This window comes from Motacilla alba, chromosome 23 (genome assembly GCF_015832195.1).
Source record: "Motacilla alba alba isolate MOTALB_02 chromosome 23, Motacilla_alba_V1.0_pri, whole genome shotgun sequence".
Taxonomy (NCBI): domain Eukaryota; kingdom Metazoa; phylum Chordata; class Aves; order Passeriformes; family Motacillidae; genus Motacilla; species Motacilla alba.
The window spans coordinates 5,867,508-5,893,136 of record NC_052038.1 but is presented as its reverse complement, the minus strand read 5'-3'; the positions used below and the strand labels follow the sequence as shown (position 1 = coordinate 5,893,136).

The 25,629-nt window shown below is 49.7% G+C and overlaps 1 protein-coding gene across 3 annotated transcripts; it reads right to left on the bottom strand.

The window, feature by feature from the left end:
- Positions 1 to 2,327: 2,327 nt before the first annotated feature.
- Positions 2,328 to 25,528, bottom strand: MACO1 (macoilin 1). Of its 3 annotated transcripts, none has more exons than XM_038160656.1 (11): positions 25,262 to 25,528; positions 18,308 to 18,449; positions 17,428 to 17,554; positions 16,133 to 16,256; positions 15,581 to 15,759; positions 14,633 to 15,131; positions 7,327 to 7,551; positions 6,535 to 6,717; positions 5,727 to 5,847; positions 3,979 to 4,153; positions 2,328 to 3,086 (listed from the first exon to the last, which is right to left on the bottom strand). In XM_038160656.1, exons 1-11 carry the CDS (start codon positions 25,339 to 25,341, stop codon positions 2,884 to 2,886), a joined length of 2,058 nt encoding a protein of 685 aa, XP_038016584.1. In that variant the 5' UTR covers positions 25,342 to 25,528; the 3' UTR covers positions 2,328 to 2,883. The 3 variants fall into 3 exon arrangements, with proteins under 3 accessions (XP_038016584.1, XP_038016585.1, XP_038016586.1); XM_038160657.1 differs by having other exon boundaries at positions 7,327 to 7,485; positions 25,262 to 25,526; XM_038160658.1 differs by lacking the exon at positions 7,327 to 7,551.
- Between the last annotated feature and the right edge of the window lie 101 nt (positions 25,529 to 25,629).

Genomic DNA, 25,629 nt, shown 5'->3' with positions numbered 1-25,629 from the left:
GAATAAACGAATCCCAGGGCCAGGAGGGGAGCAGGAGTCTGGATCCCACTGCCCTTTCCAGAGGCGCCGCATCTGCAGATTATACTCTGCAATCTGTAATTAGGCGGATTGTTAATTGCCAAACGCCGGGCTCAGCCCGTGCAGGGGAAATGGGGCTCCTGAGCTGCACGCACCCCAAAGCTGCGGGGCCAGCAGAGCTCCAGGCAGGCACAGAGCCCCTCGGGCATGGGGAGAGGAGGAGCTGTGCCCCCAGAGCCCGCCTGCAGGGGAGGCAATAAATACCATATTTATATTGAAATTATATTATATTTACATTAAATATCATATCTATATTATAATTTGAATAAATATCATATTTATATCTAAATTATCATATTATATTTAAATTTAATCTATTTATATTATATTATGATTGGAATAATTATCATATTTATATTTAAATTATAGTATATTTAAATTATAGTAAATTTAAATTATATCATATTTAAATTAAATATAATATATTATATTATGATTGGAATAAATATCATGTTTATATTTAAAGTATCATATTATATTAAATTAAATATCATATTATATTATATTATAATTGGAATAAATATAATATCTATATTTAAACTATCATTTTATATTTAAATTAAATATAATGTTTATGTTATAATTGGAATAAATAGCATATTTATATTTAAATTAACATATTATATTTAAATATCATATTTATATTATAATTGGAATAAATATTATATTTATCATATCATATTTAAATATATTTATATTGTGATTGGCATAACTATCATATTTATATTGTAGTGTAATTGATATTTCTATTATGATTGATATTTCTATTATGATTGATATTTCTATTATGATTGATATCTCTCAAAAGCCCCGGCTGAGCTCAGGGAGCGCTGGGAGCCACAGGAATAATGAACCCCCACTGTCGGGGGGCTGGCAGCAGGAGCGGTGCCAGCCCCGGGGACAGCTCAGGGAAGGGAAATGTCCCCGCGGAGGGGAAGGCTCGGGGCTGGCTCTCCGGGCCACCCAAGGTGTCCTGAGCCCTCTCGTGGCTGCTGGGGACAGGACACGAAGAAATCTCCTTCCATGTCCTACCGAACACCCAGATCGTGCTCTTGCAGGGAGATTCCTGGGTCTGGAGCGCAGAAATTCCAGCTGGTGCACACAAATGTCCTGAGAAATTAAAATGTTTGGAGCAGCTTCTGGGCACGGGATCGCAGGGACATTGGAATGGCAAACAATGCTAATGAGAAATAATAATGATATTAAATAACAAAAAATTAAAATAATAAAAATTACCTTAATAAAATATAAAATTAAAATAATAAAATAATAAATATAGAAATAAAAAAAATCCCTTGCAAACTCCTCAATAAATCCCCAAACTCCCATTTTTAATTTCTGCAATGAGGGTTTCCTTAAACTCCTCAATAAAACCCCAAACTCACATTTTTAATTTGTGATATTTGAGGGTTTCCTTGAACTCCTCAATAAACCCCCAAGCCCCTCGGCAGCAGGGCTGGGATCCATTCAGGCAGGAGGGCAGACCGAGTGTCAATGGGAGGTGAATAAATAAAATAAATAAAACCCCCAGAAGTGCAGCTTTTCTTGGGCAGCTTTGCAGGGCCCCGTGCCCAGGACCTTGCCCAGCTCCAGCTGCAGCCTGGGGGCACAGCAGCGAGGGCAGGGGCTGCAGAGCAGGGCAGGGAGCCTGGGGGCACAGCAGCGAGGGCAGGGGCTGCAGGGCAGGGCAGGGCAGGGCAGGGCAGGGAGCCTGGGGGCACAGCAGCAAGGCCAGGGGCTGCAGGGCAGGGCAGGGAGCCTGGGGGCACAGCAGCAAGGCTGGAGGCTGCAGGGCAGGGCAGGGAGCCTGGGGGCACAGCAGCAAGGGCAGGGGCTGCAGGGCAGGGCAGGGAGCCTGGGGGCACAGCAGCGAGGGCAGGGGGCTGCAGGGCAGGGCAGGGAGCCTGGGGGCACAGCCTGGGGGCACAGCAGCAAGGCTGGAGGCTGCAGGGCAGGGCAGGGCAGGGAGCCTGGGGGCACAGCAGCAAGGCTGGAGGCTGCAGGGCAGGGCAGGGAGCCTGGCTCCGGAGCAGCCCCGCGGGCACGCAGCTCTGCAGTCAGCTCTGCAATCAGCTCGGCTACAGAAGCTGGATGACACTGAAAGGGGGCAAAAAAACCCACTTTAAACCATCAAGTTTCCTCTTGAAACGTCTTTTGCCAAGGCACTGTGAACAGGCATGTCCAGCCATGGATTCTCCGGGACTCCAAACCACCAACGGGGACAGAAATATTTCACACGACAAGCACCATCACATCATCAGCTAGCCTTTATTCCTTCCCTTAAACAACGCCCCTGGAATTTGTTTGGTCCTTTGAGGGGGGGAAATCAAATTATCTTCTGCGACGCCGCGTGTTTGTGTTTCACACATCTGGAAATCAAAGCTTTGTTGGGTCCTTTAACCCTTTCACTGGGAAACCTGAAGGCTTTTCCTCACTGCGTGAACCTGCAAATCCAATTTGATCATTAAATAAAAAAAACTGAGGAGAAAGGGTTCAAAACCAAGCAAAGCCCTGTGGTTTTTTGTTTTGTTTTCTTTTTTTTTTCAAGAGGAAACCATGCAAGAGTACATAAAAAGGCAAAATTGGCTACTTGAAAACCAAGAATCGTTTTTAATGCGTTGGCCGAGGAAAATAAATCGCGAAGTTCTGTGAGGTTTTCTAAAAATTTACAAGAAAAACCGATGGGCAGTTCTAGTCAACGCTCCTTTCTCCTGCTGGAAATGACAACAAACACAGTCCCACACGAAACAATTTCATCTTGACTGCAAAGAGACCCCTGGGGGCACAGAGAACCTTGGCATGCCCTCATTTCTTCAGGGGCTGGTACACAGAGGCGTTGGGGTCGAGTCCAGAGGGGCTGGGCTCCACGAATTTGGAAGAGTAATGTGGGGACACGGGGCTCAGAGTGCTGGTGGCTGCGGTGTAGGTGATGCTGGGCATCACTGCCATCACCTCTGCGATCTTCTGTTTGAGCTCCTTGATCTCCTGATCCTTCTGCAGGATCTGCCCTGCGAACGGCAAAGCACAGCACTCAGAGCAGCCCTGCCACCCCCCGGCTGCTCTGCTGGGCTCAGAGCTGGCTTTGGTTCCCCCCCGCTCCCACAGGACACATTTCAGTGCCCCCACTGTAATTCTGCATTGTTTGGATTCGCAGCTGCACCACCCCCAAAGGTTGATTCCATTTCATCTCCTTTTTCTGCCTTTTCCATTCCCTTTCTCACAAAAGCTGTTAATTTTCCAAACTGTCCCGCTCCCATCGTTCCCCTCTGAGCTTTCACACCCCCACCCCAGCAATTCCTGCAGCCAGGTGATGAAAAAACCCTCTGCTGAAACAAAACAGAACTATTTCTCCCTCTAATTAAACATTCCTGCAATCAAACCACCTTCTGCAGGGCAATTAAACCGCTGTTAATTGCAGTTACTGAGTGCTGCTCCCCGGTTTGCTCAGCTGCACAAAGCCCGGGCTGGCTTTATCTTGGTTTTCTGCTCCCTCTGGTGGCACCTCCAGCAGTGCCCACACTCCCCTCACCTGCTGAGGGTTAAAACAGCTTGGATTCTCCTCAAATTTAGGTTTTATTTACTTGAGGAGTATTAAATGTTATTGTTAGGATGACAGGAGAGCAGCTTAATGACAGGCCTAATTTAATTAATTGATCTCCTTTAAAGAGAGAGCTCTTTCAGAGCTTTAAAAGAGCTCCAGCTCCTTGTAATGGTTTCTAAAATGCAGAAAAGAATCATGAATTAACCGAAACACCTATTTTAATGTTCATTATCACGATGGGCTGGGAAGGTGAGCTCAGATGGCTCCAGCTCCACCTTCCCAAAGCTGGAAAGGCCAAATTCCCTCTGGGAAACTGCAGGATTTCCCCCGGTGAGCGTGCAGTGGAAGCCCCCAGGTACCTTGGGCAATCTCCAGCTGCCTTTTTGCGTCTCCCAGAGCAGAGAAGAGGTCCAGCTTGATCCTGGTCTCTGCACTCAGGCTGTTCTCCAGGTGCTGGGTCTTGTCCTGCATGGCCGAGAGCGCCGACATCAGCACCTCGGTGTCCTTCTCGTTCTCCTTGTACTTCCTCAGCTCCTGCAGGGAAACTGGGGTCAGCACGGCAGCCTGGGGGTAAAATGTTATCCTGGGGGCAAAAATGTTATCCCGGGGGGCAAAAAATCCCACCCTGGGGGCAAAAATGGCATCCTAGGGGGTAAAAATGTCAGCCTGGGGGCAAAAATCCCACTCTGGGGGGCAAAAAAAAGCCACTCAGGGACTTCACACAGCAGACAGACCCAGGAGTCTCCCCCCTTCCCCAGACTGGGCCTGGCATTAATTAAAATACTGGTTAATTAAGGTTGCCTGCAGTGATCACACGTGGCCACCCTGCAGGTGGTTAGTGCTGTGATGAGGGCACATTTGCTCTGGGCCTCCACCCAAAAACCCCAAAATCCCTTTGCAAGAGAAGCTGGGGGTGTGGGAACCCTTCCCTCAGGAAAAAGCTGGAATCTCCCAAGTGCTCATGTGGGAAAAGGCCTCAGAGAGCATCAAACCCAACTGGAATACATAAATACACTAAAATACACTAAAATACATCCCCAGGTGCCACATCTGTGCTTCTGGACACTTCCAGGGATGAGGATGCCATCCCTGCTGCACAGCACCATGGAAAAATGGGAAAAGCTTCCCTAAACCCCAATCCAAATGGCTGATTAAAAGGATTATTTGTGTCTCGCTTTAAACCTCGCTGCTGCAATGCCAGGAATGAAGGGAAGAGAAAAGAACCAGGGAGCAATTCTCCTGGCAAGCAAAAACCCCCACAAAAACATTCTGCACCTTCACGTGGAGGGACAAGAGTGCAAAGGGGAAAGTATTAGTGCCTGCAACAAAAAGCTTCTCTAACAGTTTGAAGATGCTCATAAAATAAAATAAAAAAAAGCTTAATTAGAGCTGGGTTTAACGATCTGAAAGCCACGCTCAAACGCTCCAGGGATAAGCCACACTTGTTGTCAAGGGTTTGGAAAATCCAGGGACAAGGAGGCTGCACCTGTGATTGGGAAACAAGTCCAGAGCAGCACCAGGTGGGTTTTGAAGAGGCATTAAAAATCCATTTTCATGCAGATTGTCAGTCTGAGCACATCTTATGGACAGCAATAAGGGCACACATTTGAGCTCCTGAGCTGTAACAAACCCATCCCTGTTTGCTGCACATCTGCCACAAAGTATTTCCAATATTCAGGCACTTTAACACGCACAAAAACTGGAGCCAGTGCTCCAGACTGCCCTGAATCAGCAAGCTTTAGTCAAATTTGTGATTTATTACAATGACAGTGGCCACAGGCTCCTTGCACGAGGAGAAAAACGCTCTTGAGGGGATTCTACCCTCAGCCTACCCAGACCAGTGGGTTTGGGGGGAAAAATCCTCATTTAACCATGGAATGGTTTGGATAGAGCCTCTGGCTCCTCCTGGAACCATGGAATGGTGTGGATGGAGCCTGCTGGAACCATGGAAGGGTCTGGAAGGAGCCTCCTGCTCCTGGCCTCACCCTGGCCAGCCCGGGGCAGGAGCTGCACGCCCTGGGCATTGCTGTGGAGCAGATGCAGGGAGCTGGCAGGGCTGGGAGCTGTCCCTGGCTGCTGGCCTGAGCCCCTGGAGCCGTGGCATTACCTGCACTTTGATTTCCAGCTCTCTGATCTGATCCTCTTTCAGTTTGATGTCCAGGCTGAGCTTCTTGCACTCGGTCTCCAGCTCGCGGATGCGGCTCCGCAGGGTCTCGGTGCACTCCCCCCTGCAGGGACACAGCACGGCTCAGCAGGGAGAGAACAGCAGCCCCAGAGGGAACAGCCAGCCTGCCCCTCCTCAGCTGCTTGCAACGTCAAAAATTAAAACTAAAAATGAGGCTGGAGAAGAAGCAGCTAACTTCGGTTTGCTCGGCAAAGCGACCCCCTCACAATGCAGAGCTACACCTCAGGGACTGGAGGTTTGGAATATTGATGAAATATCAGTGCTCCAACTGATGAGAGAGTCATTCCTCTCTGGGAGAGCACAAAAGCAGGAATAATTCCTTACAGGCATTGGGAGCCCTGCAGGTTGAAGTGCCCCCAGCTTGAGCTGGACCACAGAACCCCACTGGGACCACTGCCCCAGCAGGAAAATTCCAGAATTACAGCCAGTGTCACTGCACAAATCCTGTATTCCCACGTGAAGGGAGAAGCTCCTTTGAGCAGGACACAGCAGCTCTGAGAGCACCCTCAGCAGAGCAGGGCATTCAGAGCACGCCCATCCTGTACAGCCTCAATGTCACGGAGGCTCAGCTGCAGGGAAGCCATCTCCCACTCCTGCCTTGTTTTAACACCAATGAGCCTTTCAGTGCAAATAAAGCTGTTTGTTTTCTTTTAAATAAAAGATTTTTTAAAATAAAAGCTCAAACACAGGCTCCTCCTTCCCACCCCAAAGGCTCCCAAGGGCAGAGCACCTGGTAGCAGCAGCAAAGGCCACAGCTCGTGCTGCAGTTGCTTCTTCCAACTTCTTCCTCTTCTTTTCTTCCATTAATTGTTTTTCTACGAAGGTTCGTGCCTCCTGCTCTGCCTTTAGCTTCTTCTCCAGCTGGCTGATCATTTGTTTGTCTTTTTGTTTCATCTGTACAGCGTTGTGCAATCTGCAGGGGGACAGGAATGGGTTTAAAATCTGCCTGGATTTGCCCCCCCAAACATTCCTACCTGGATACGATCTGAGATTGCAAACATTCCTACCTGGATACGATCTGAGATTGCAACCATTCCTACCTGGATACAATCTGAGACTGCAAACATTCCTACCTGGATACAATCTGAGATTCTGGGATAGCACAGCAGCCCTTTCCCACTGCATTCCCAGGGGAGCAGCTTTCTCCTGCCCTGCATTCCCAGAGGAGCAGCTTTCTCCCCACTGCATTCCCAGAGGAATTCCAGGCCCATCTCCAGCGCCCCTGGACCTTCAGAGGAAAACTCCCCCCTTGTGCAGGATCCCTGCTCCAGCAGAAGCACAGCTGGCCCTGCAGGAGGGCCGAGCCACCACGGAATGGCCCTGCTGCCACCACCCTGGGGTGTCACCCACACTGTGCCAGCGCTGCTCTGTGTCACTGCGTCACTTTTATTCCCAATAACCAACTGCTATTCCTACTCCCACACCTCAGCCTGAGAACTCCAAAAGACAGCAATTCAGCGGGGAGGGAGGTTTCCACTTGCACCCCAGGGTGGCCCTGCCCTCCGTGCCCGTGCCCACGTACTTGTTCTGCAGCAGCTCGTTCTCCTGGCGCAGCTGGCCCGTCTCGGCGCGCGCGCCGCGCTCGGCGGAGCTCAGCGAGCTCACCTGGCTGCGCAGCTCCTGCTCCACCTGCCTGCTGGCCTGCAGGTCAGCCTTCAGCTTCTTGATGTCCTGCTCCAACCTGGGGGCACAAAGGACAGCGGCGCCTCTGTAGCGATGCGCTCTCTGTTGGTGGAAACAAGGAGCCCTGACGAAGGCAGGAGGGATGAGACTGACCCGTGCTCTCAGAAGGCTCGTTTATCAATTCATTATACTATATTACATTAAAGAATCCCAAACTGTACCACAGAACACAGAAAGGATACTTCCAGAATGCTAAAAGCTAATAATGAGAACTCGTGACTCTTTCCTCTCAACACAGCTTGGCCCCAATTGGCCAAAGAGTGAAAACTCACAGCAGATCCAATGAAACCATCACCTGTGGGGAGCAACCTCCAAACACATTCACGGGAGCAAAACACAGGGGAAGCAAATGAGATAAGAATTGTTTTCCTTTCCTCTGAGGCCTCTCTGAGGCCTTTCAGCTTCCCGAGAGAAAAAACCCGGGCGAAGGAATTTCTTCAGAGAATGGGAATGCCACACGAGTGAACAAATGATCCTTTGCCTCCTTAAAAAGGAAAAAAAGCCCACAGGTTTCTCTCCTGTAAAAAGACACCTCACAGGACCTTGAGGACTTCACCTCAAACATAAGGATACCCAACTGGACAGAAGCCAAAAGGTCCCACCTAAGCACTTCACCAGAAAAAGAAGAGAACAAAAAAAGGAATTGCATTTGTAGGGTATTTTTACCAGGAACTCTCAGAGCTCTGACTGTGTCCCTGCTAAATAATAATAATAATAATAATAATCATCATCATCATCAGCAGCAGCAGCAGCTTTTATGTAACTGCACACACACCTCAGAGCCTCCCCCGGGAATTCACTGCCACGCCTGGCAAGTGCTAAACAAATCCTGGGGACTCAGTTTCCCCTCCAGCTGAGGAGCTCCAAAGCAGGACAGAGCTACAGCAAGAGCTTTCCTCCTGTCCACAAACGCTGAGTTGATTTGCTGGCCAGAGCTGAGCTGGGAATTGTCACCTCACCACGCTGGTGTTTGCTTGCAGCACATGATGTGCGTGCCGAGCAAGAGGATGTGTTAAGTCATCCCCAGCTCAGGAGTCAGTAAATTTAGTTTTAATTGCTCTTGAACAGAGACCATCTGCTCTACACTCGAAATTGTGGCTTTGGAAAGTTCTTGAAGATTCATGTAATCTTGTTAATTAAAATATTGTTAAATAAAACACACGTTTCGGAGGAGAGGCACTCGGCTCACTTTCATTTTCCCCCACAAATAAGGTTATTGATTCTTAGAATAAAAACACATCGCAGGTGAATAATCAACCATTTAAACTCTGTTCCTCACTCCTGAAAGCAATACACCCCAGCCATTCTCCCACAGCCCTCCTGTGCTCTGCCAGCTATCGACTGCAGAGTTTTTAAGTGTCCATAAAGAAGATGAAGGTGCTTTTATTTCCTAGGCTTCCATTCTGAACTGGTGGCAGCGGGATGTTAAGATGAGGGGAGCAGTCACAAAAGCCAAAAAGAGCTGCCCTTAGTGACACTCAGCAGTGCAGATGAATGGCTGGAGCCTTCTGATTCCTTAATGAAACATTTTGGGCTTCAGGGCAGGGAGATCTCAGCCTAAAAGGCACTGAGAGATGAGCAGGGAGAACGTCCTGTGCCACTGCCTGCAGAGGGGAAGCGTGGAATCCCCGAGGCTGTGGGAATACAGAGAAGTGGGTCTGGAACAGCAAAAACACCCCGAGAGGGCAGAGGGGGAGTGAGCCAGAGCAGCCCCAGAGGAGCAGGGCAGGGCTGGGACAGCTCAGCCCACTCCAGTCTCAGCCCCTCCTGCCCCAGCTGCCTCTCCAGGCCCATGGAAGTGCCCTCCTGGCAAGATTAACTCCTTCAGGGCTCCAGAAATGCTCAAAAGCACCCTCAGACAGAAAAAAAAAAAATCAACTTACAGGCAAATAGTAACAGCACAAAGCAAATACCCACCTCAAAGGGAAGGGCACAGATCACTGGTGCTCTGCTGAGGGAAAGAATTTGCAAACCTGACCAAATATTCCCACCTCAGCCCCACAGGGGAACAGCAGCAGCTGGCTGTAGGTGAGGGCTGCCCCCCTGTGCAGCGTTCAGCGACGGACAGGGCAGCTGTTGGGCACAGAAATCAGAGTTTCATCTCATCTGCCAAAAAAGCAGCAGCCCATTGCTTTAGAGAGAGCAAATGTGTTAATTAAAGAGAGAAAGAAGCTGTGGGAACCGCTACCAGCCTGGGGTGTGCCAGCAGCTGCTGGCTTTAATCCAGGATTTCACAAACAGGGGGGAAATGCTGTTCCAACAGAGGAATGCACCCGAGTCCCCCTTTACACCCACCCAGAAATAACTTCAATATCCATGGCTACAATGAAGTGAGGACTGAAGATAAGAGCTGTAAACAGCTTTTACCTGTAGCTCGGACTGTGCCCAACTCAGACACCCCAGGTTTACTTTGGGTATTGAGTATTCCAGGAAAAGAAGCCCTGAGCAGATAAAGGCTGACCGGCTCCGAGGGGCTGGCACAGGCCAGGCTGAATCTGTAGTTTTGAATTTGTAGTTTTGGCTCAGGGGTGTGCAGCCATCTGGCTGGTGGCATTGCTGCACCTGAGAGGGCTGGAAGAAAGCTGCAGGATGAGCAGACAGGAGCCAGCCCTGCAGCAGAGAGGAGGCCACAGGCACAGCCCTCCCTGCTGCGGGTGTGGCATTTGTGGGGTCAGGGCTCAGGGAGGGTGGAACATCCACGAGACATCACCCCAAAGGGGCCAGAAAAAAAAATAACACAGAAAATTCCTCTATATTAATGCCACACAGAACCACTGGAAACTGCTTTATCAGTGGGCTTGTTTGGAATGAGGCTTTCCAGTAAGATTTCAGCAGGTTTTAATTACCCCTTTTCATTACATCGAAGGTTTTGCTGCAGCTCGAAACACCAGAGCACAGAAAATCTGTTTGCTGCCAATCACAGAGCAAATGCAGGCTCCTGTCTCCCTAAAAGCAGAGGAAGATCACACTCCATCATCGTGCAAAGGCTTCCTGCGTGCTGCCTGTCCCAGAGCTGCCCCAATTAGGCAGACACAAGTTCATTAAGAAGGAGAAAACAAGAAGGGAGCTACCCCTCAGACCCACAGGGGCTGCCTGCACTGTCCCAGAGCTCACCTCTGCCACGAGGACATTAACAACAATCCAAAATAAAAGTGTATCAAGGAAAACCAACACAAAGGCATAAAAACTCCTTGCTGCAAGCAGGGAGCAGGGCAGGGAGCAGGGCAGGGCTGGCCTCGTCCCCTCTGAACAGCCTGCACTGCTGCTACAGTGATAAATGACCCTAAACCAGCAGCTTTCACATTATTGTTATTCTTACTCTCATTTCATTTGCTGCTTAAGTTTCTTATTTCCTGGCTTATTGGAGAAAATTGTTTTCAGAGGAGGGGGAGCAAAGGCAGCCTGAGTTGTGGAAGATGTTCTTCCTCACTGTGACACAGAACTGCTTTCAAATGAGGCTTCAGTTGCAGATTACGTTGTGCTGTTCATACAAGCCAGGTCAACTCCTTCAGTTTGTCATTGCCCTGCAGATTTCCCCACCACCTCCTGCCACTCCTGGTGAGGAGAATTCATCAGGGATCACCTCGGAGAGGGAGCGTTTTCCCAAATGCCTCGGGGGAGACTGATGGCTGAACCTACAGACATCTCAATTCAGCTTTAATGCTCCCCAGCACGGATGTCTGGGTGCTCAGTGTACTCCATCCCATAATCACCTGGCAATTGCACTCGAATGAAACACAGCTCAGATCAAAATTATCATTTTAAAGTACCCACAGGGCCCTGAGATGCTCTCCAAAAGCCCCAGCTCTGCCTGGCACAAGCAGCCCCTGCAGTGAAGCTGCTCTCTGGGGTCACTGTGGGACTGGGGCTGACAGGCTGTCCCTTCCCAAAAATCCAGGAATCCCAAAAAGCCAGGAGCCTCCTCCCCCTGCTGCTCCCAGCAGCTGCCAATCCCCAGGCTGGAAATGTTCTGTTCCTGAGCTCTCTGCTGCCTTGGGAAGGGGCTGCAGGAGGGATTGGCTCCCACACTCCTCCTTTCCATTCCCAATCCTGATTTTCTGTTCTGTGCTTGCCTTCCTGGGGCAGGAAACCTTGGCCAGCACCCCCCTGCAGCTGCCACAGGAAGCCTTCTGCTGCTTGAATGCCACCCCAGGCAGGGGGGAGAGCAGGAGGCAGCAGCCCCTCTCTGCCCATCACTGATGTCACCAAATTGCACAATATTAGCACCAAACGGCCACAAATTGGCAGGAAAACCTCCCAGTCTGTCTCTGCAGGTAACACCATTTCAGGAAAGCCAAATAAGCTGTGGCAGAGCAGCTTTTGCTTCACCAAGAATTTTCCCAGTCCAACTGCCAGAAGATGTCCTCGTTATCTGTGGGAATAATTAGTACATGAGACAGCTTGTTCATCACCTCGTGTGCCAAAGGCAGGACCTCTGTGGATCCAGACACTTCTGCCAAGCTGCTCTGCCAGGCCTTCGTGTGCTTCCAGCGCAGGGATTTTTAAGGGTGCTGAAAGGCAGAGGCAGGTCATGGGTTTTGCAGTGTAACGTGCAATAAACAACAGAAAAATAATAATTCTGCAGCAATTACAGCTTGGACTGGTTCCATATATCGAGGCTGTAAATCTGCTTCACCTCAGAAACGACAGGGAAATGTGGAAGAGATGAATTTGCTCAGCACCTCCTGACAAACAGCAGAGTGCAAAGGGACACGAGGCTGATCCCAAATGGATCCCCGTGGCCAGAGAGCTGGGAAAGAAGCACTCAGATCCCAGATCCAGTGATGGAGGGCTTGACAAGCTCCAGCAGATTCCAGCACCCCCAGGAGACATCTCAGAAAACCCCAGAGGTTCCTGAGCCCCTGGGACCCCTCAGCTCCAGCCAGAAGGGAACAATCCCCAGGGATGGGCATCAGGAAGTTCCTCTCCACAAAACCCAGGCCCTGACACTGCACCAGACACAGCAAAAAGCAAAGCTTAGCTTCAAATAAGAACATGTATAAAATATATGCATAAACCTTAACTAGCAGGACCCTTCCAGATAGATCACAACAAACATTTCAAAGTTCACAACCCTGTAAAAATCCTGGTCTCCAAAACCTCCTGATCTTGGCAGTCTCCAGCCCTGCTGAACCCAAGCCCCAGCAGCAGAAGGAATATTTCACATTTGCTCCTGGTTACTCAGCCCAGGGCCATCATCTGTGGACACAAAAGGAAAGCAGCTCGGGTCTGCCACCCTGCTGGACACCCAGCTAGAAAAAGCAGCTTTATTTGGAAGCTGAGCAGAGTCTGAACAAATGCAGGACTTCACTCAGCCCTTTCCAGGCTCCAGCAGCAATGCAGACTGAAAGTTTAAAAACAGGAATGAGTAACACTCCTGGAAGTGGAAAAAATGATGAACAAATGCCTGGAACTCCAGGGACAGGATAATTGACAAGGCTAAAACAAAAAAGCCCCATGAATTTTTAAATTTAAGTGCATCCATCCCATCCAATTTGTCAGGTGAGTTTATGCTCCCACTGGTGTGGGAGTTCACAGCCAGGCTGAGCAGAACCAAGATTCCCTGAATGATTCCTGGCAGCAGCTGGGAGCAGGAGCCCGGGGTTTGGTGCTCCTGGGCTGCACAGGGACAGCAGGGACAAGAAACAGCTCCAGGGATTTGTGGCACAGCTCCACAGCCACACATCCCAAAAAACATTTATCTGAAGAGGTTCAATTCCCTCTCAGGGCAGAGTAAGGCCCTTTCAGAGTACAGCTGTGTTCTGTGTCCTTCCCCAGTGATTCCAGGAGCTGCAATTCCCTCAGGACAGGAGCTGCTTTGTTAGACTCGTTTCTGTGACCCAAAACTCACCTTGGGCAATTGGTGAGCACCTGCTCTGAGCTCCCACACAAGGATTTCAACAGGAAACTGCTGAACGCCCCAGGTTTAACTCTCACCCCTGTCCCAGCACAATCCTCAGGCTGGCAGGCAGCTCATCCCTTCCCTTCCCTTCCCTCTGCTCAAGGCTTAGGAGTGTTTGGAACTGCAGCAAACTGAGCTGAGCCTTCTGTCCCTCAGAGAGGGAGCAGACAAAGCTCATAAGGAGTGCAGAGCTCCCAGCTGAGGTTGGGGACAGCCAGCCAGGCCTGCCCAGGGGCTGGAGCCACGTGCAGCCCATCCATCCTGTCACAGATCACGCTGACGGGCTCTTCCTGAACCTCACACAGCTTCTCCACAGACTTTAGGTATCAATTAGTCCAGGTGTTTAATTGGCAGGGGCACGTCAATCAGGGTAGAGTAATTATCAGAAAGGAAAATAATATTTCCATTGAAGCAATCGTGTTCCCACAGCACAAATCTGCAGAGATAAAAGCCCAATTCTCAAAGGTACCTGCAGGGAAAACAAGCCTGATCTGCCAGTGAAGCTGGCCACCATTGATTTGGTGCAGTAAGAGACACGGGCCAGGTGGACAATGCTGGAGAAGGGCAGAAGTGGGAGAGTTTTTGTTCCAGACATGCCTCCATGCACAGTCACACCCCTTTCCTCCCTGGAGCTTCTCCTGGCAGCACCCTCCGTGCCAGGGTGAGCCTCTGCAGCTCCAGCTCCCTCTCCCCCTGAACTCCCAGGAGCAGGTGTGAACTGGGACTCTTCCACGCTGCCAGATCCCCGGGCTGGGCTGTGAGCAGAGCTGAGCTCAGCTCCACGGCAGCACTGCCTCTCTGTCACCACGCTTGGAATCAGAGATGAAAGCAAAACCAAACGCTTCAAAGGAAAAACGAAACCAAACCACCTGTGCAGGCAGCAAGAAACCCCAGCGAACTCCCTGGAGAGGCAAGGCTGCTCCACAGCAGAGCTGCCAGGGACAGATGAGCTGATTTCCTCAGGTTTTCCTCCTGCCTTCCACCAGAGCATTTCTGGTGCCTCACCACAGAGCTGCGAGGCAGGGGAGCAGCAGATCCTGAGCCAGAAACGAAGCAACCTGCTCCAGGCTGCACAAAACCCAGGAACAGAGCTCCAGGCACCTCCTGGAGGTCCTGCCCCACCACTGCACAACTCTGGCTTCTCTAGGTGATCACAAATGCCACTTTCCTGATAAAAAGCAAACGAAAGCCCTGAGCCCTGATGGACCCAGGGAGGACGAGACGAGGCTCAGGCCCAACTTACCTTACCAGTGCATCTGGTTTGCTTAGCTGGTTATTAGGAATACAGTTTTCCATTAAGTCCTTATGTGTGCTCGGGCTCTTGCTGGCACATTTCTGTTTTTTCTCATTTTTAGAGGATGAGGAGGGGATGCTCCCGTTGGTTGCACTGTGGCTGCGGGGTGAGGAGTTCACAACCCCACTGACATTTTTGTAATTTTTGGACGAGGCAGTGCATGAGTCCTCTTTTAAGAGGTTTTCTGTACTTCCTACAAGATCATTATTTAATCTTTTACTATTGATATGGTTTTCCATATATTCAATTTCTTGTATTTTAGAGTCTACAGGTTGCAAAATGTTGTTATTTATTCCAAGGTTGTGTTTCTTTGCATCCTTGTCCTTTTCTTTCCCTTTTTCTCGATATTCCAGCTCTGGCAACGTTGCAGAGATTTTTTTATTGGCTGGAATGCCTCCATTGTGCTGCAGGAGTATTGAGGAATCCATATCAGATAATCCTTTGGCTGCTGCAACACCAAAGTGAAAAAAAAACCAACTTAGTTCATTAAATCCATCAATACCACGCCACAGAAAGAAAAAATCATTATGGACACATCCATCATTCCTGCAGGAAACAACCAGGATTGGAGGCTCTCTAGAAAAGAGAATCCAGATCACCTATTTTAGGGCTTTTTGCCTCATTCCAGGCAGGAAAGAGGGATTTAGGAATAAGCACTAGAGCTTGACCCAATGCTGCCTGACCCGAGTGATGCAGCTGCTGCTGAGGAACTGAGCAGAGGGGCCATCACTCCCTGCTGCTGTCACAGAAACCACTCCAAAGGGATCCCACCCCTGCCCCTCTGAGCTCAGCACCCTCCCACCACACGGAGCCAGGCTGCAGCAGCTCCTCCTCAGCACTGGGGGCTGTTTTCCCTGGAACAGCACAGAACAGAGCACACGTGGAGGGATAACTTGCCTTCCTCTGCCTCCCTCTCTTGCCTTTGCAGCATCTGCTGCTCTGGGGGCAGAGCCTGCTGCAGGAGCTGCATGTAGAACTCGTTCTCCTTCTGCACCTCCTTCTGCTTCCTCAGGCGCATCTTGTAGCTGACGTAACTTTTAAAGCCAAAGCCCAAAGTCACAACGGGGTAGCCAATGCTAAGGAGGGGGAAAAAAAGCAATATTGTTAATCAAACTACAGCCGTGAGAGCCAATTAATTAAATATATACACAATCCACACACACGTATTGATATGTATATGAACAATGCCCACAGGAACTGATTCATAAAGAGGTTTTTGCTGTTCCACAGGAGCTTTCAGGAAATGTTTGGAATTTCCACACTGCAAATTCCTCCCAGCACAGGAAGGTGGCACTGGGTCCTTGTTTACACACATTTCTCATGGAATTTTTCACAGCAGAAGTGTGAGAGGAAAACTGAACAGCCAAGGCCTGAACCCAAATAAAAAGGCCTGGTTATTCATTTTCCTGGTGAAATAAAGGTTAACAGGGAAAGGACAGAAGCACTCACCAGTGTGCTGCAAATGGACGACAGAGGTCCACGTGGAAGTTTTTTAAATCTTTAAATCTAATGGCTGCTTCAATATAAACAAAAAGTATCCACAGTGATACTGTTGGTAAGCACACACCTCTTTCTGTGGAGAGAAGGGAAACACAGGCACTCAGGGACAGAGTACAAGAGTTGAGAGATATTTTTAAAATGTTTCAGGAGTCTGAGGAAACAAACCTTAAAGATTTTCACCAAAAAAAGGAAAAAAAAAAAGCAAGTTCCCATCACTTTGGATGAGCATGAAAATGAGTAATTCCTGAGGTTGCCATGAATTAAATTAAATTAAAATATTAAATCAGCTCAACAGCTACAGCTAGAACTGGCCCATCAGGTTCTTCCTTCTAAGCATCAACCCTGACCAACTTCAGATAAGGCTTCCACATATGAACACAGCTCCAAAAATAACCCAGATGCTGCAGGTATTTGAAACTGGGCAGCAAGTGGCTGACAGCATCTGCCATCAGCTCCCACACTGCTGCTATCAGCAGGGCCTGAGCTGTCACAGAGCTGAGGGAGGGATGATCACAGCACCCTGCAAACCCCTGGGGTCGGGGCCGACACAAAACGTTCCACAAACCCCAAGAATCTGGGCAGTGAAAAGTTACCCCTAAAAAAATTTTAAATTAAATTTGATTCCTAAAATGATTTGATGGAGGGAAGGAACTGAACCACCTCCTCCAGCTCCATTTCCTCATCCAAACCCAGGGACTTGTGAGAACAAACTCAGGGAGAAAAGGGCAGCAGAGGGGGACAAGAATCCTCCAGGGAAGCCTCAAACTGTCAGGGCAGCCAGTGGCAGCAGCAGCTCAGAAACTGGATCCAGCTTTGCTAACACAGAATTAAACTCTGACCACTGGAATATTGGATATCTGAACATTATTAACTGAATTATCAGCACACCAGCTGAGCGTGGAAGAACAGAGCACTGCCACAAGCTTGTCCTGTGTGCTCTGTAATTGTTGAATCACTGCAGGAAGAGTTTTAAAGTCAGGAATTTCATTTTCTTTTAACTGTCCTGGAATTCCTGTTTATTCCCCTTCAGTTCCTGCTTACTGGAGATGCACCCTAAGTGCAAAACAAAAAAACCAAAACAGAATTTTAACTCTAAAAAAACTGCATGAAGCGAGGCAACAGCAGAGGGGTTCTGCTCCTAAAAGATGTGAGACACAGAGCCCTGGAAGACGCCAATAGAGAAGAGCTGGAAATAAAGAAATGATTAATGAGTCAGGAAGTGGTAAACCAAGAGTAATGCCCACCTGTGTGCCACACATACTGTACCCACACATAGGTGCTGGCAGCAAAGAACAGCCACTGGATTGGGATGAAGAGCAGACAGATGATGTTGGACGTGAATGCTACACACACAAAAAACACTGAGAAGGCCTGAAAGAAAGGAGGGAGGGGGAAAAAGAAGAGGGCTTGGTTATTCCAACCCAAATATTGTTTTGTATATAGATTAAAATACATATAATACATTTTTATATGAAATATCTAATAGCTGTAATTTTATCACACAACAGTATTTCTAATAATACGTTTAATTTTGATATATAAAATTATATATGTTCATAAATATACAAATATGAAGATTTTATATATAAATATTAAAATTTTATAAATAGAAAAATGTATATAATTGTATACAAATATAAGAATATAAAATTAAAAATATTTCTATAAAATATATAAATCTATATAAATAAAATATTTTATATGGCTATATATTTATTTTTAAATATAGCTATATATACAGGCATATATAGCCCTATACAGATACCATGTCTGTGTATATATATACACACATATATAAATATTTTAAAATATTTATAAAATAAATACTTTAAAAATATTTTAAAATAAGTCTACATAAGAGGGTTTTCTTTAAAATAATCCAGAAAGTCTTGCCTGTTTACACATATGTAAGGTTATCCATAATTCTGATTAACTCAAACCCAGCTCAGGAATTTAAAGAGAATTTCTGCGTGGTGAAATTTGGATAAATCTTTATTTCCCTTCCACTGGCCACAGATAAAGGGTCCATCAGAGAGAAGCCCCGCTGCTGGGGGGAGGCTGGAGTGCCAGTGTCCCTGTGGAGGATGGAAGCCCCGGGCAGGGTGTGACCCTGAGCCCACTCACCAAGCCCTGGTAGCGGAAGGAGTCGTACACGCTCCTGATGAAGAGCCAGAAGGGCCACAGGTACTCAAACCTGAACTCCAGCACAAAATCTGCCAGCAGCACCAGGGCCCACACCACCAGGAACTTCAGGTACAGGAAGGTGCTGGGGGGAAGAAAAAGGAAATTTCAGGTCAGGAGTTCCAACAGGCAAACTGACTTTTTTTAAATTAAAATATTCAGAATTAAAACTATGGACAGCTGTAATACATAGAAGGAAACGTCAGCCAAAATAATTTATTTTATAAAGTTCAGGTTGTTTTTTTTTTATTATCCATCACAGCAGGCCTGGTCTGATGAAGCTAACACTGCATTTATTTTTCTCAACAAACAGCAGGCTCAGTGCTCATCAGCACCGTGGCCCTCTGCATTCTCACACGCTGAATCCTGCCACAGGTGACTTCTCCCAGCTGGAATGTTCCTTTTCCAGGCCTCTCCTGTCCCTGGTGCTCAGGAATTTCGGTGTTCCCCCCCTCAGCAGGGTGCAGATGTTCCCTCATTTAACACAGACTGCAACACCAATAAACTCAGATGTGTTTTAAGCCTACAGCAGTTTAAAGACTGCTTTGATATTGAGTTATCAGAGTTGAAAACATTTCTATGAAGGCAAATGGATCCCTTAAAAACAAACAAACAAAAGCCCAGAAAAATGGAAGCACGTGAGGCCTGAGACCAGCCTAACTTCTATTTTTGATTATTTCTGAGCCACATTCCCATGTTCTGAGCCCTGCATTTTGAACCACTGATGATCCTTCTTGGCAACAGAGCTTGAAAACACTGTGAGCTCATACCCAAATAACACTTGAGGCATCAGCCCGATCCATCCTCCCAAAAAAAAGCAGCAAAACCCCTTTTTCCCCCAAAGCCACCCCCCAGATCTGGCACTCCAGCTCCCCAATACCTTGCTGCTCTATTGGGTTACAACAACAACAAAAAAAAAGAGGGATAAAAATATTTTTTTCTCATTTAAATCAAATGCAAATTGTCCTTTTAGTAACTTGTTTTCCCTCCTCTGCCACCCTGCCAGCACAACCAGCAGAACTTTGCCCTGGAATGCTCAGAGGGAGGTGCCAAGGGCTGGCACCCTGTGCCAGGCAGGGTCGAGTTCCTGCCCTGCCTGCTCGGGGCTTTTTTAGGAACTTGCTCGGAGCTTTGGGGAAGAGACAAAACCCCAAATTTCCAGGGAAAGAGCTGGGCAGCAGCAGAGGTTTGGAAAGGACTGAACTTGTGCAATTCTCACCCAAGTTCAGCTGCAATCCCAGGGCTGGGCACACTGGGTTTCCTGGGAGGCAGGGGTGAATGGCAGGTGCCTGAGAGCGCCCTTATCAACAGAACAGGCTGGGAAAAAAACCCCAAAAGGCTCCAGGGAGCACTTCAGTGGAATGGAAACTAAACTAATGGCACACACTTGCAAAGTTAAGGAAGTGCTGTTTTCAGTTCTGAGGGACCCAGCCCCAGTCACAAATTACTGTTAGAGAAGAGTAAAACTGCAATGTAATTATTTTTTTAAATGCTCAAACCCAACAAAATATCCCACACTAAAACCCAGCCAACCAAAACCCCTAAATGGCCACACTGTCCTGGTGGATTCTGCTTCCACAGGCTGCCTTTCCCTGCTTATTTACAGCTCAGATCCTCAGCAGGAATCTGGGAAAAGCAGCCGCATTCAGGGAATATTTGACCCTAAAGGTGACATTTGGGGCCAGACTCTGGAATTGTACCTGTGCAGCTCCTCAGATCTGAGGAATTCCATGAAAGCAGCACAGCCAGGAATCACTCGCTGTGTTCAGCTGTGCTGTGGGGCCTTTTCCTGGGCTGCTCTCGTGGCTAGTGTTTGTTTGGCTGCCACTGGAAGGGAGGAGACCCCGTTTTCCCCAGCAAACGAGGGCTGGCAGCACTAATGCTGCTCAAGCACGAGGGCCACTCCAAGTGAAAGCATTTCTGAGCAAGAGTTCTGTAACACAGCCATTAAAGTCATTTCTGATATTAAATTCATATCAATCCAAGGGCCCCGCTGACACTTAGCACCTTCTGAAGTGGAATTGGAACAATGCAACACTTGTAAGGAGGTTTTGCCAACAGCACTAAAGAGCCTATTCCTCATTGTCTGAAGGGCTCCAAAGCCACTCGGAATTCCAGGAGCTCAGGGAAGTCTCAAAGCTCAATCCTTGGGTTGGTCCCAGCAGGGAAGGAGCCCAAAGCTCAGATCCTGCTGCCCCTGGGGTGCTGCACAGCCAGGTTTGTGTTCAGGCCAGCCCCCAGCCCAGCAGGGTGGGCTCGCAGCTGGAACACATCCCCAGGAATCAAATCCCCCGGAAAAGCCTTTTATTGCACAAACCCAAATATATTCCACGAGGCCAACTGGAATTCTGAGGTGGGTCCCAAGAGAGGGAAGAGTCTTGCAGATAAATATCTACAGCCTGGGTTATCCAATTTCCTGACACATGTCCAAAAATCTGCCCTGGGTGACCTGGCAGAGCTTTAAGGACAGGGCTTTCCCCATGGAACAGCATATGGCATCTAATCCTGGAGGGTGATAAAGGAGAAGGGAAGGATGGACACATCCATGCCAGGAGCAGGGCACAGGGCAGGCAGGAGCAGGGATTACAGAGCTGCAATTTCTCTGAAAGGTCAACTGATGGCTAATGTACGCTGAATAGAAAGATTTGTCCATAACCCTGCCGTGCCTGTGCTCCCCCTTTTGAATTTGCAAATAAATAATTTTCCTCCTTATTCTTCCTCCCCCTGCAAGTGCCAGATGCCATTTCCTTTTCCCCCTCCCTTTTTTTTTTTTTTCCCTCTCTTGTTCTTTGTTCTCCTTTTACTGCCCTGCAGAAGCAGATCCTCTGCCAGCTGTAAGGTAAAAACACAGCCAAAAATCCCTAGAAAAAGCCCCAAATCTGCACCCCAAACCCAAGCTGGGGGTGGATTAAGCCTTAATTCCATCCCACTATTATCAGCAAGGCCCAAAGGCTGGAAAGGCAATCCTGGCATGTTCCACTTGGCAGCCTGACTCATCCAAGACAATGGAGCTGGAGGCATCCCGAGGCTGGCAGGGTGCCCAGGGCACAGGTGAGCTTCAAAAAGGTGAATTTGAGCATTTGGGTGAAATCACCAAAAAATCAACACCCCCCCACCTCAGGGTTACCCAGCAGCCACAACACAGGGCGTGCTGAGTGGAGATTAGCAAATATTAAAGCTTTATCTCAATAAACACACAAACTGAGAGCTGAGATTGTTATCGGCGGGCAGAAGAAGGGAAACCAAGGAGTCTGAAAGGCAGAAAACACCACAGCTGGCACTGACCACGTGAAACACCCGCCAGCCACAGGCCTGAAAAGGAAAAGGAATGTAAGGAACCCCAGGAAAGCTCCCTGAGCCCCGATTCTGTGTCCTGCCAGGGCACACAGGGCATCCATCCACCCCTGAGCTGGGCAGGAGGAAAGGGAACCCCTGCAGGGGGGCAGCCCGGGCAGCACCCAGGAGGCACTGCCAGCTCTGGGGACACAGCTGCACAGCCCAAAACCCCAAAATGCAGCCACGGGAGCCCCTCGAGCTGCAGGGAGGGAGGCAGAGGGGCTGGCACAGCGGAGCACGTTAAATGTGGGATAAATGACACTGGAGGCCTGCACCAGAGTTCAAGTCATAAAAGGCACCTCTGCTGCTTTGCTCCAGACCTCCAGAAAATGCTTCACCCTCTATAGGAAGCTGGGAAAAATAAGCACCAGAATGAATTAGCAGGAGGAATCATCATGGATTTTCAAGAAAAGCCTAAAAAAGGCCATGTTCCTGGAGGTAGTGCTGATGTTTTCCTTCCAGTTTATTTGGCTGTCAAAAAATGCAGCCCTTGGAATTCAGCCCTGCCAGGATTTGGGTGGCAGAGGGAAGCAGGAGTGTTTATGGGGTTGTGGCACCCAGGAATCCTGTCCTGTGCCACCAGGGCCACTTGGAGATGAGGCAGCCTCCCCTGGCAGGCACCCCCTTGGCTGGCAGCCCACGGGGCGCCCGGGATAAAGGGTGATTTACATCCCCAGGCAAAAAAACCCTGCCTCTGAGGGAACGTGGAGTATTTCAGGACTATTGTCAGGGGATCCATGAGACAGCATCCATCAGCTGACGTGACAGCACAACTTAAAGCAGGGAAGGGTGGAATTCATCTTGAAACTTCCCCAGCTAGGAAAGAGGGACCGGGCAGAGCCAAAACAAGCAACATCAGCAATGCAGCTGAAGGATTTCAGCCAGATTTGAACCAGATCAAAGACGAGGACTGGGGAGAGTTAGGAACAAATAAACTTTAATTGCTGAACTGATGACAAGCTGCAATGAATACTTTAATTAACAATTAAGGGTTTAATGCATGCACACTGCCAAAGGTAGGGGATGCTAAATCACTTTGTTGCCATTGTTTTACACAGAAGGCAAAATGTGGGATATAAGCTGTGGAAATAAGAGACCCTCCAGTTCCTGCTGTGAGTGTGGTGGGTTTGGAGATCAGCTGAAAGCAGTTATTTTAAATTATAACAGAGTTCTTTCCCCAGATCCTGCAATACTTCTAAAGAGCATAAGTCACTGCAAGAATCAGCCTTCAGAGAGTGACAGACAATCAGTGCAGCCCAGGATTTTACACTTCTAACTCTCTTCTGTTTTTCTAGCACTTCTTATAATCTGCTTCAGTTTCACACATGCAATGAGCCCAGAGCTTCCCTGCAGGACAATTCCTTCATTCCCTGCTCCAAACCTCCTCATTTCCCAGCTCTCACCCACCCCACGTGTCTCAGTGACAGCTCTGCCTCGCTCACACGCCAGGCTGGACAGGATGCTTAATTTAAGATCAGGCTTAATTTAAAAACCAAACAAAACAAAGCGTTAAGGATCCCAATGCTGCTGTTTGCTCAGCCTGGCTGCTGTGCCCATAAAGGCAGGATGCTTCCTCCTGATAACTGCATTTACTGGGTCTGTGTAAGCTGATGGGGACAATTAAGATAAGCTGAATAAATAACTGCAGTAATTACAAGAATTTAGACAACTGTAGTTCTGTGAGAAGTCAACCTGTATGTGACCACTGGATTATGAGGATAGAGAAAAAAATATTTAAAAAAAAAAAGAGAAAGATGCCAGATCCACGCAGAAGAACCTCCCTCTGCTTAGATTCCCAAAGGGAAAAGCCTTCTCACTGTTTCTCCTTTTCCGTGTGACAACACTCTGAGGACACTGATGGGTTCTGTTTAACAAAATGCCACGTGAAACAAAGGCTAAAAATCCCATTCCTGAACCAAAGCATCCCAGGAGAAGCAAAGGCAGAGGTGCCTCAGCTGCTCAGGGACTCCAGCAGCTCTTCCAGCTGCACACTCAGCTCCTGGAGCTCCTCTGAGCTTTCCCTGATTTCCCCTCCTTCTCTCACCCCACCTTCCCCGCCAGCCACCTCGAAGGCAAAGCACTTGGAATGACTTTTGAAATCCAGGAATGAGCAATTCCTTCCATATTTGAATTATTCTTCACCTTGAATAGTAATTTCTACATAAGGGATGCTTTTCTTTACCGTCCCAGCAGGGTTTTCCCAAAATCTGAAAGTCTAAAGCAAGAAGCTCTCTACTCTCACAGATTCACTACAAGTGGGATAAGCAGCACACTGGGACAATTTTATTCCTGTCACAGCTCCCCAGCAGCTGCTTCCCTCGTGCAAAGTTAACATCTGAATTGTATGAGCTTGCTCAGGTTTCCAGGCACTGCATTCATCAACCCCACTGAACTAGAAACAGAAATGGGACAGCGGCACATTTACTACAGCTCTCACAAGCTGCCGAGCCTCTCCTGACCCAAACTCCTGCTGACTGAGAAACGCACAATTCCTGCACGCCACACCGAGCCCGACACGCCGGGGAGAGCAGAGCTCTGGAACACCGCTCACACGGGCTCACAGCCGGGCTGGGACACAAACCAGCCCTGGGAGCAGCTGGGAAACACACCCTGCTGCCCGGGACGAGGCTCATCCCTCGGGTGTATCCCTTCGCTGCCCGGCTCGGGGGTGAAACGGGCACCTGCTGTGTCCCCGGCACACCGGGCTGTGTCCCCACGGCAAGAACAACTCTGCGAGACCCCGGGTGAGGAGCCGGGCCAGCAGCACCGCCGTGGGGGCGAGCCTGAGCCTGGGAATGCCCAGCCGGGAAACCCTCCCGGGGCAGACCCAGCTGAGGCGGCAGCGGCAGCTCGGAGCTCCGGCAGCGCCCAGCTGAGAGACCCGGCCGGGAAACAGTGCCCAGGGAGACACAGCCGAGGCTGGCAGCTCCGGCAGCTCCAGCAGTGCCCAGCTGCGAGACCCGGCCGGGAAACAGTGCCCAGGGAGACACAGCCGAGGCTGGGAGCTCCGGCAGCTCCGGCAGTGCCCAGCTGCGAGACCCGGCCGGGAAACACTGCCCAGGGAGACACAGCCGAGGCTGGGAGCTCCGGCAGCTCCGGCAGTGCCCAGCTGCGAGACCCGGCCGGGAAACACTGCCCAGGGAGACACAGCCGAGGCTGGGAGCACCGGCAGTGCCCAGCTGCGAGACCCGGCCGGGAAACACTGCCCAGGGAGACACAGCCGAGGCTGGGAGCACCGGCTGTGCCCAGCTGCGAGACCCGGCCGGGAAACCCTCCCCAGGCGAGGCTGGGAGCTCCGGCACCGGGGTGACCCAGCGCGAAGGCCCCAGCGCTGGGCGCGCACCCCGGGGCCGGCTCCGGCCGCTCCCTCCCGGCAGCACCGGCAGCACCTTGGCCAGCAGCACCCCCGGCCCCGCGGAGCCCCGGGGGCGCGGAGGGCCCGGGGCGGGGCAGCGCCTGAGGGGCGCCGGGGCGCCATGACGGTGACAGGGCCGGGGGGCGGCCGGGGGGGCCCGGGGCCGCGAACCGCCCGCTCCCGGCGCCGCGGCGGCCGCTCGGTACCTGCCGTAGATGCCCTCGGTGATGCGGTTCCGCTTGAGCGGCCGCCGCAGTTTGCTGCAGTCCGCGCTCCGCCGCTTCATCCCGCCGGCCCGGCCCGGCCCGGCCCGCCCCGCTCACGGCAGCACCATCCGCCCCCGCGGGGGTTACCGAGCGCGGGGCTTTTTTTTCTGGGTTTGTTTTTCTTTTTTTCCCTTTTTTTTCCTTTTTTTTTTCCCCGGGAAACAAAGAAATAAAAATAATTCCTGGTCCGTCCCTCCCCGCCGTGTCCCCCCGCGCAGCCGCCGCGCAGCGCCCCGCCTCCCCGGCGATCACCAATCAAACGGTTGATCCCACCTGAGTGACAGCATGTCCGGCCAATCGGCAGCGGG